Here is an 11,241-nt window from a genome sequence, read left to right on the forward strand (position 1 = left end):
CACTTAAACTATAAGGAAAAAGATGAGCCCCGGAAGTGGGCCAATTTTGAGCCTTTGAGCTGAAATTTGAATAAACTACTATACAATGTTCCCTGTCAAACATACCTTTACAGAATTTTCATTTTTTTTTCTCCAGGTCTGATTTTTGAGGGTCATTGTTTTACCCTCGGCAATATGTTTTCCGGGTCATTTGAAACTCTAAAGGGTCACTCCTTTAAAAAATTATAACGAACAACAGTTTACATTTTATTAGTTATTGTTAAAAATAATCAGAACAAGCATCAACAAGTCAAGGCGACGTTCACAGAACGCAGCAATTCTTGACGAAATTCACGACCAGATTCAAACTTTTGTTTTGGATTCTTCTTTACGGTCAGTGTAAATTTGAGCTATTTGATACTTCTTCCCGTGAAATGTTTGTGACAATACCGTTTTTGTTGTATATTTTCCCTAAAGAAAGTTGTTTGTCTCCACTGCTTTAAAGCAGAAGACATTTCCAAGTAAACATCCTAAGGCTTTCATCTTCGCGGATCGTCGCGGAATATGACGACAGCAATAAACAATTTCGTCTGGGACATATTCTGTGTACATAGTAGACTAAGCCACATAATTATATGCCTACTTTAGGTAGCCGATTGCTTCCATTATAATCCGCGATATTTTGTTTGGATGCATACGTTGTAAAAAGTCAAGTTTTAGCATAACGCCTCGACTGTTTATGCCAGAAAATATTTCTGGACTGCAAATTGCTATTACTCGCCGCGATATCGAGGGTCAAAATATATAGTCAAACCATGGACGCTACCGGCCACTAGAATCAAAAGGTTATAAAATATCTAGGTTTATATGTTCCCCGCGACATTTTGTACGATTTCAGGAGAGATTCACGCGGGTTTGTAAGATGCCCGCGACATTTAATTATAAAACGATAAAATTTCTCGCGGGTTTGAAACGGGCAAACCGGCCACCGTAGAATTGAGTAAAATGGCTACAGTTAAATTTTTGCCTCACAAATTACGAAAACTAAATTATATTGCGTTTTTGTAGAAAATAGTGCGTCAAAAACGAGCCCTGGAAAAAAAACATTCAAATGATAATTAAATTTCAATTTAAATAAATTATAATTCATTTTATTCATTGTCAATTTTAAATTTCTGCTTCGAAAAAGATAGTATACTTTTCTGCTATCGGGATATACCTCCTTTATGTTACTACGGGGTAATTTCTAGTACCACGTGATGGCAGAGGACAATGTGGGAATCTCTGACACACGGAATCCGGGATCGTTTATAGGAAAACGTTTAAACACTTTTGTTTAAATATGTGTCGTTATGTCGTAGTTTGTGGCACTTAAAAATAAATTAATAACATCATATGTATAATGACCAGAAAAGCAATTCAAAATTAAGTCTAAAATATTATATACTCAACATCACTAATTCTGCGTCATCACTTATTTCACGGTAATGTCGTATTTTCATGTGACCATTGGTCAGAGATGACATATCTTATTCATTCACCTAAACAACAAAGATTTTGTGCAAAATATTTTAAATCTCTAGGTTTTTACGTAAAACAGAACAACATTTTACAAATGTATGCAAAAAGCAACCATGTTAGAGTCCAATAAATTTGTGCATACGTCTAAAACAATCATCATTTTCTAATTGTTCTTGCTTGTTGAAAAACAAGTTTTGAGTAACAAAGTAAAGATAGTTTTAATCTTTAAAACTGAGCAATTTAACATTAGAAATTGTAACTGAAACATGAAAAAACTAGAAATGTGTCATCATGCCACGGATGCCCCCGCATGCAGCCAAAATTTCAGATGTTATAATATTTAGTTCCAAATTTGTTTACACAAATTATTTTTTCATTTTAAGTTCAAAGCCCTTAAAACTTTTCAATGTTAACACATACCATTTTCATACAATGTTCAAGGCACTGAAATTATTCAGTCTTAACCTTTTGAAAATAGCATATTGCATATTTGTAGCCAAAATAATGGCTACATACATTTCCACAAAAGTATGAGTGCTGAAACAGAAAACTCAAACTTAAACTGCTTATTTCTAAGATGTATCTATATTATTTTTAAAGTGAAAGGGTTATAACTCTGCCAAAAAATCATCGAACCATGACCAAATTCCAACTTGGCCTGGGCATTCCAAACACATATCCATATGTCAAATTTGAGTTGAATGTGTTGTACCGTTTGGGAGATAATAAACAGAAACTGAAAATTTCATATTATTTTCAAAGTGAAAGGGGCATAACTCTGCCAAAAATCATTGAACCATGACCAAATTTGATCTTGACCTGCGCATTCATTTGACGTATCCATATGTTAAGTTTGAGTTGAATGCGTTGTACCGTTGGGGAGATAATGAACGGAAACTGAAAATTTCATATTATTTTCAAAGTAAAAGGAGCATAACTCTGCCAAAAATCATCGAACCATGACCAAATTCGATCTTGACCTGTATTTTCTCATGACATACCCATATGTCAAGTTTGAGTTGAATGTGTTGAACCGTTGGGGAGATAATGAACGGAAACTGAAAATTTCATATTATTTTAAAGTGAAAGGGGCATAACTTTGCCAAAAATCATCGAACCATGACTAAATTCAAACTTGACCTGAATTTACTCATGATATATCCATATGTCAAATTTGAGTTGAATGTGTTGTACCGTTGGGGAGATACTGAACGGAAACTGAAAATTTCATATTATTTTCAAAGTAAAAGGGGCATAACTCTGCCACAAATCATCGAACCATGACCAAATTCGAACTTGACCTGTATTTTCTCATGACATATCCATATTTCAAATTTGAGTTGAATGTGTGCAACCGTTACTAAGATAATGAACGGGAACTGATGATGACGGAATGACAGAATGACGGAAGGACGGTGTGACGGAACAGGGTAACACTATATGCCCCGGCCATTACATGGCGGGGGCATACAAACTATAGTGTAACACCATTTACCGCGATTTAAATGTTCAAAATGGCCGACATATGGTCTACGTCTGACCAATTTTGATGATTTTGACTGCATATATTGTTGTTTCCTTGTGTCATACAGCAGAAAATACCTATATGTTACAGCTTATGACAATGTTTGATGTTTGTACTGTAAGTTTCATAAATTGTTTTCTTTCTTGTTCAAAAGCATAAGGTATCGTGAAGTAAGAAAAGCACAGTATACTAGTAGGTGCTATACCAGTCTACACATTAACTTAGAAGTTGGTAGTGTGTACTTTTTATAAAATAAAATCCAGGCACAAAAATTTCTTTACGTAACGGTCTTTTCACATATATAGCCACATTTGTTATTACAGTTCTTAGTCTCCCACAATTGGTTACTATTTATAGATACACAATTTTGACCATTAGAACTGCTCGGCTGTCCAACATCCCAGAATTCACCTGACGTCGGCATTAGACTTAAGTCTTCAAATTTCCAAGTTGCGTCAAGGAAGTATCCATCGATCCAGTAGCAACTTGAAGAATATCCTGTGAATACTGTAGATATAAACATGTATACAGATTAAACAAATATATGATGTATATGCAAGGTGAAAATATATAATCAATGGTGGATTTTGGTTATATTTATGACAGTCTGATAATTACGCTTCCGCATGCAAAACTGCTCCTGTAGACATTTGGGCATATTTAAGTAGCCTACGCAAAATAACTGTAAAAATAACTGTATTGCAATATGTATATAGAGGCAATATGTATAGTCATCAGTCAGAAAAGTAAGTAAAAAAGCCAGCGTTCGTAAGACAGCATTAACAAAAATCCATGTTTTCCGAATTCCTAAACGCTTCTTGAATGTATACACATCTGTCAACAATACTATTGGCTGTTACAATCTTCGGCTTATTTTCCTTTCTTTGGATTTAATCCTTTTTAGTTAAAGGCCTATAATCACCATAGGGAACGTGATACAGTATCACGCTAAAGACATATATGACTAGATACCGGATCCAGTTGTACTTGTAGTATGTACCGGATACCTCTCTTCCCCACAAATAATCCTTCATCTTGAAAATTCTATACTGTAACCGGAAAACGCGATACTGTAACACGTTCCCTACGGTGATATGCCTAATATAAGAAATGCTTTTTTTCAAAACTTTTTAATTTTAATGTAATTTTATTTTTTTTTAATTTAAAGTTGATCATTGGAAAAAACCTAAACCAGCTTAATCATACGTTGCATTGTTTGTACAGTTATAGTGAATAGGTACTGTGTATGGAAGTCAAAATACTACTTTGATTACCTTTTGCTGCCTTTATGATAAATTATTCCACATGTATCGCTACTTTCTTCAGATAACATGCATATAACATTTATTTGAATATCATAAAATACAACTTTGCCCTTTCAAAATAAGTAAGCATTATAATTTGTTTTTTAGGTATAGTGTGCCTTTAAAATAAACATCGTCAAAAAAATGAAGAAATGGCATTTAAACTTGTAGCTTAATAAAAGTGGTAAATGAACTAATGAAAGCTAAATCGTAGATTTTAAGTAAAGTGTCGCGGGTTATGCTAATATCCAAAATGCTAATAAATGTATTTTTAGTAAAGTGCCTAGTTATTATCAGCATGTTTTTTTTTCATATTGCGGTAATATTGTGGTATAACGTATATATAGGGTTAAACACCCTACCTTCACAGTTTCCTAGCGAGGCTCTTAAGGCATTTTGCTTCCAAAGTTCGTCGATTTTAACAAGACTTGAACTGTGTCCTGCACATCCAGTTTCTGATTCAGGTTGTTTTGCAGTCTGTACAACAAACAAGACCTGAAACGACGTGTTATCTGCACTTGGCGTGATCCACTGACTGAAGTTTGATGGGCAAACTGTAATGATAAAGAACATCCGGGATTTTATGATAGAGAAATACAAGGAAGTGCTAAAATATTGATGAAATATTAATATTGATTTATACTTCATACGTTTTTAGCATTCAAAATTTCTAACGTCAATGTGCAGGTCATTTATAAGTCCGACCCAGTACCAAAAAAGAATGGCGAGACAAAGCAAAGGAAATAAGCTGTATTAGATCGCGAAGTTTACCTCATCCTACTAGGTAAAGCTTCCTACTACTGGGTTTCACTTTCCTTAAAATGTCTGATTAATGTTTCCTTACACAACTTGGTTCTGCCTCCGCAAATTGCTGGGTCAAGCTTTCCGCAAATTGCTGGGTCAAGCTTTCCGCAAATTGCTGGGTCAAGCTTTCGCAGCTTTATACCGCAAATTGATAGGTCAAACTTTCTGTACACTGTTGGGTTAAGCTTTCTGCAAATTGCTGGGACAAGCTTTCGCAGCTTACCGCAACTTGATGGGTCAAGCTTTCTGCACACTGTTGGGTTAAGCTTTCCGCAAATTGCTGAGTCAAGCTTTCCTCAAACTGCTTGGTTACGTTCTTACACTCAGTCACACATTTGCTTTGTCAATGCTATGTTTTATTGTTTCCCTAAATATAGTCTTACCTGAGTGTGACTCCTTTAAACTGATTAAGTTATGTCTGAACTCATTTCAAATGTATGCATATATTCGGAAACCTTTTGGTCAAAAGTCTGAATGAGCGAGTGCTAGATAACATTCATCATGCCACCTGCTTATCATGCGTGTAATAACTTATAAATACTTTAAATGGCTCTAACAAAACCTCAACAAAGCCTTTCAACAATTTCAAAGTAGAAAACAAACGAATGATCAGGTGAGGCCTAAAAACAAATTGATTTGTTAGTGTCACCCGACCCTACTGGAAAAATATATGTCTGAGAATACCATTTTTAAGATGTCAAAAATATGTATAAAAAAATATAAAAAGAATAAATAAATGAAAAAAAAAACTAACATAATATTGTAGAAGTACGGTACGGGCGGGTTTTATTGCCTCACAGTGTCGAGTTCAGAAATGGAGAGTTAAAAATGTTGTTCTTGTGCCATCCGGGGACATTATCGAAGGTTTCAGAAAAAAAGTGTACCACGCATATTTTTGTTAATTTGTATATTTTCCGAATATATGGCACTCATCTTATAAGAACGTAATGAAGCATTTAATTACCTGTTTCAGTCGCAGCATTTGTTGTTGTTGTAGCTAGTGTTGTTGTTGTTGTTTCAGCCATTGTTGTTGCAGAAGATAGAGTTGTTGGTGATGGAGTTGTTGTTGTAATTGTTGTTGTAGTAGGCGATGGTGTTGTTGGTGCACCTACTGTTGTTGTTGTTGTTGTTACAGCCATTGTTGTTGCGGAAGATACTGTTGTTTGTGATGGGGTTGTTGTTGTCGAAGACGGTGGTGTTTGTGCACCTGTTGTTGCTGTTGTTGCGGCGGTAGATATTGTTACTCCAACCGTTGTTGTTGTTGTTATGGAATATGTTGTTTCTACACCTGTCGTTGTTTTGTCTGTCGTCGGACCTGGTGTAGTTGTTGCCGTTGAACTTGATTGTAGAACACAAGACGGGAGGTAACTCCAGTTTCCGTCATTGTTGCACGTGACCTCTTGAACTCCGTTAATTTCTCTATATCCATCGTGGCATTTGATCCGTCTCTTTGCATGAACCTGTCGTACGTTTCCGTAGACAAATCCATTATCAAAATAAAATGGCTGGCACTCTGTAATAATGAAAGAAAGAAAAACAATGAGTGCACTTAAATGGTATTTTTGTTTTGAAACTCTGATTTAGAAAAGTACATTTTAGTATATTTACTTAAGGCATTTTCAACGCATTGGCATAACACATACAAAAAATGGTTCATTTATTATGACACAAAAATATACAGAAATGTTTAGAGAAGAATTATTTGTTCTTAACAAAACTAAATGACGTCATAAATTTGCATGTTAACAAAGAATCGATTATCATTTGAGTTGTACGTCAGGATTGTTCAAGCGATGTCCGCAGACCGCAAATTCCCATTTCCGTCATTTATGTTTTTAACGGATCTCTTTCCAGAATTCTTTATAAGTTGCTGGCATTAGAATTTAAATTTAATTGGCTTACAATTCATTAAAGCGCGCGACTTCTGATGCCTAATGAAAATCTATAGACAAAAAAATCAAATTTAAAAACTATTTTAATTGTTTAAGGAGTTTTGACATGTTGTAAAAATCTAGGTGGAACGTTGAACTTGTGATGCAAAATATTATAGAATTTACTATTTCTGTCTACCCCGTTACTAACGGAATACTAACTAATAATGATTATGTATATTTTGACATGTAAGCCGTCATTTCCGTAAATATCACGTGCCATGTGCTAGGTTACTTGTACACTTGACATGCTTTTGACTAATTAAAACAATATTCAAATTTTCATTCAAATTTGCATTAATGCTATTTATTTATTTATTTATCTATTTATTTATTTACATTGCATCTGAATGCTAAAGCGATGTTAGGGTCCGTGACAAAAAAAAATAATTATTTCATGCACTATATTACAATATATTGTAATATGGTCGCAGAAAAATAATCGATATGGTGGCTGAGTTGTGCCATGTCGTATTTGCGCTTCGCGGGGCGCCAGACGAAAACACAAGAATACGACAACGTCACCAATTTGTCGTATCCTCGTGTCTTCACATGGCGCCTCTTGGAGCGAAAAAAAAACACGACACAGTCGTCACTTGTCGTATTTTCATGTTTTTTAAATCAGCTACCGTATATATCAGTGGAAAAGTTATTTACTTGATAACATTTTAGTTTCCTTACGTTATGCGACGCTTTATTCTTGACGTCATTTACGTATGCATTTACGGCACGCGAAAACTTAAAACCATACTGGAGGAACGATAATTGTCATATAAAACTATTCTTATTAACGCTATAGCTAGGTACAGCTCAGGTAAGGCCGCGTTAACTTGCCATTTTGTTAATAATTCATTTTTGTAAATATTTATTAATTTTCTTCTTTATCTTTCATTAATAAATAAATAAATGAAAACATGCGCAAAGACGTTTGAAAGACAAATCTCAAACGCCTTGATGATACGATCTCCGGTCTCCGACGGTCACCGGTCTCCAAAGACCTTCTATTGGTCGATTCTTACCAACTATGTTCTCGATGCAAACGTTTTTTTTAAAACAATTTTGAAAACAGATTAATAAAATATCTTTAAATTATTAAAACTTTCCCCTCAGGAAACCTTTTTAACTTGTTTGTAAATACAGATTGTTTGCATGTCGCGTCATACTGACAAAAAAGGTCATGATTAATTTATTGTAGAAAGCAAGAACACGCACAACTTTAAAGTGGATGGGTCAACAATGGGCACAATTTCCATATTTTTTTCAAATATCAGTAAAAACAATGAAAAACGTGTCATTTGGGAATTCTAATAAAATGTTGTTTGTTAGAAAATGTTGATATAGTTCTAAGTGACATAGAATGAATTTGTATACTTATGATGAATAATAATATTTTGTTCAAGAACATTTTATTACATGTATCTGCTAAATAAATATAATTATATAACATCGGATCATTTGTCTCACACTTGCTAACAACTTCTATACATAGTTCTTTCGTGGTGTGTTGTTAAGTCTGATACTAAATACTGACAACTTAATCATTCAATGCAATTTACAGACCCTTCTATTACAGAACAATTCCCTTTAAACATAATATTTCTGTAGGAACCTACCTTTTATTAGGCAGTGTCCATTGTTCAAACTACACACTTGCCCATCGTTGCAAGAACATACTGATGTAATCTATAATAAATCGATAATATATATATTTAATAAATATATACATAAGAAAAAATATACAAAAAGCATCGATTTTTTGCATAAAAAATATATGTCATCAATTACTATTTATTCTAATTCTATAATTATCGCACTGTATCATCTTTCAAAATGGATAAATCGTTTGAAGGCATTGAATTTCGCTAATTGAATATTTGTTTCATTTAATACGAGATAATACGAGATGACACGAGAGTGGAAGGTTATTCAATGTCCCTACTCAATAGCTACAAAATTAATAACAATATTATGACAATGAACATTAAACGAGTCGATAGATCATGTATGCTTATAATTATACATGAAGTAGGGACTTGATGTAAGCTATTTAAATACTTCACACTGGTCTTTAACAACTTGATAAATAGAGAATACTGATATTACAAAATTTATCGGACATGGCTAAGAAAAAAATAAGGGCAAGGTTTTGCCGAGCCTTTCATGTTTTTTCGCGCCGAGCCTGATAAATTTTATAATATCAGACACTATTTAAGTATTCTATTTATCCTATTTTAATAATTAATACGTATTTCTTTCTTTCAATTTCAAATGAAACAAAACCCTGTCAAGAACATTTCGAGTTTGACGCCTTGCGCAGTAATATGCCAAGGTCATATGATATCAATAAGAAATAGACCCGAATGTATCTAGAGTCAAATGTAAGATAGATTTTGAAATTAAAAAGTTAATCACTTGAATATTTTAGTAAGAGGTAAAAATATTCAATTAACTTTTTTTGTAAATTTCAGTATGTTTTGATGAGGTGTCTGATAAAGCTGAGGGTGACTGATAAAGCTAAATTTATCAGGCATGCACTTTATCAACATATATCAATGTAATGGCATCATAAAAAAACCCAACTCCTCAGAGGCACATTATGCCTCAGAAATGCTTTTATTTTTTAATTCTCAAAAGCTTTTTATTTGTTTTTGCATTTTATTTATATTAGGTAGTCATTGGCCAATTTCCTTATCCATCATTTCATCTTTTGTTTTTTAGCAGTTAGTACTGTAATTAATTATTTCACATTTATCGATACTTTCTTCAAATTACAAGCATCGAACATGTTAAAACCATTATTAAAACATTACAAAATTTTTATCTAAAGCTATTAAAATGTATTCGTTTTTGAGACATTATGTGCCTTTAAAAAGCCCTCCACCTTGTGAAGCATAAGTCTTGAACGTAAGTCTATTAAAATTTACAAAATAAAAGATTTTTAAATAGAATTACAGTAGACCGCCGCTGCCGCATAGGTTCAAACCCAAAGGGGCTAAACCATAGGCATATAGATAGCTTCCTACACAATCAAACCAAAATAAATTCTGTGTAGACTAAAAACTAAGACAATAAGACTATAGGGAGAACTAGAAAAATCGCAATGTAAATGCGCTTTAAATAAGATTGGAGAATAAATCAAGTCGAGCCATATATAGCTTATCTAAGTACTTTTCTTTATTATCTAATAAAAAGGTAGCAATATTATTTTATACAATTATATATAAGTCATAAATATAGTCAAATTACAATGATTTCATTGATTGTTCTATGCCGAATTTGACACATTTATTTTTTTTAAACCATATCTTGGCGGTCGGTGCGCCTAACAGACTTCCCTGAATAGCAAACCAGTAATTGCCAATTTCTCTGCAAGTGACCGACTTCTAATTCCTGATGATTTCAAAATTAGCAGGAGCTGATATCAGACTTAAATGCCATTTACCGCTGATTCAGAAATCGTGGTGGAAATATAATAGTCCGTCACATGTAAGAAAAGATTGACAGCGTCGTACAAAACCAAAATTGTTTCTTTATTAAAGGATGTTGACATTTTGGGACAAGTTTATCAATCTGGTCTTCTTTTGAAAGTGATTGGCTCGATTGTGTAGTATTCAGTATCTTATTACTTATTCAGTATTTGTCGGTTAATAGAAGTATATTTTCTTAAAAAAATCACAAAAATTCATACATTCGGCTTTTTTTTCACAACTGGAATTAAGTAGATTAAAAACATAGAATTGTTATGTTGTTTTTATTTATTTATTTATTTATTTCAATTTAATAGAGTATTTTCATTCTACATCTCAATTAATTTGCATTGTCTAAGTAAATAATACTTTTTTTTTGTCTTAAGTTAATAACACTATTTTTTGTCTTAAGTAATTAAAAAAATACTAATTAAAATTATTTGCGCTTGAAACCTTTTTTCCTTAACGATGTTATTACCTCTTGGAGATCCAGATCCCTTCGAAAAATGAACGCGCACGTGCCCCCTTTTTCATCTTTATTGCTAAGATCCTCGTTAAAATACAACCCACATCGGTGTAGCCGCATATCGTAACTCAAAAATTCACAATCGCTTCTCAAAGCACATTCATTAATACACTGCTGAACAGAAAGTTTCATAAAGTACAGTGCCTCTTTTCTTGATTCTAAACAAGTCGACCATAGTATGTTT

The 11,241-nt window shown here is 33.2% G+C and overlaps 1 protein-coding gene across 1 annotated transcript; it reads right to left on the reverse strand.

Annotated features, from left to right (window-relative positions):
* Positions 1-233: 233 nt before the first annotated feature.
* LOC132737518 (integumentary mucin C.1-like) lies at positions 234-7,774 on the reverse strand. Its single transcript, XM_060724815.1, has 4 exons — positions 7,746-7,774; positions 6,098-6,708; positions 4,692-4,883; positions 234-3,532 (listed from the first exon to the last, which is right to left on the reverse strand). Exons 1-4 carry the CDS (start codon positions 7,772-7,774, stop codon positions 3,303-3,305), a joined length of 1,062 nt encoding a protein of 353 aa, XP_060580798.1. The 3' UTR covers positions 234-3,302.
* Between the last annotated feature and the right edge of the window lie 3,467 nt (positions 7,775-11,241).

Source organism: Ruditapes philippinarum, unplaced genomic scaffold, assembly GCF_026571515.1.
Source record: "Ruditapes philippinarum isolate M1 unplaced genomic scaffold, ASM2657151v2 ctg5289_1_1_1_1, whole genome shotgun sequence".
NCBI classification, from domain to species: Eukaryota; Metazoa; Mollusca; class Bivalvia; order Venerida; family Veneridae; genus Ruditapes; species Ruditapes philippinarum.

Bases quoted from the DNA above. Each gene is read 5' to 3' on its own strand.
- LOC132737518 (XM_060724815.1), bottom strand. From the start codon at position 7,774: ATGACGTCAAGAATAAAGCGTCGCATAAC. The intron at 4,884-6,097 runs GTAATTAAATGC...TTATCATTACAG, and splicing joins AAATGCTGCGACTGAAACAG to TTTGCCCATCAAACTTCAGT. The intron at 3,533-4,691 runs GTAGGGTGTTTA...TTATATCTACAG, and splicing joins CTCGCTAGGAAACTGTGAAG to TATTCACAGGATATTCTTCA.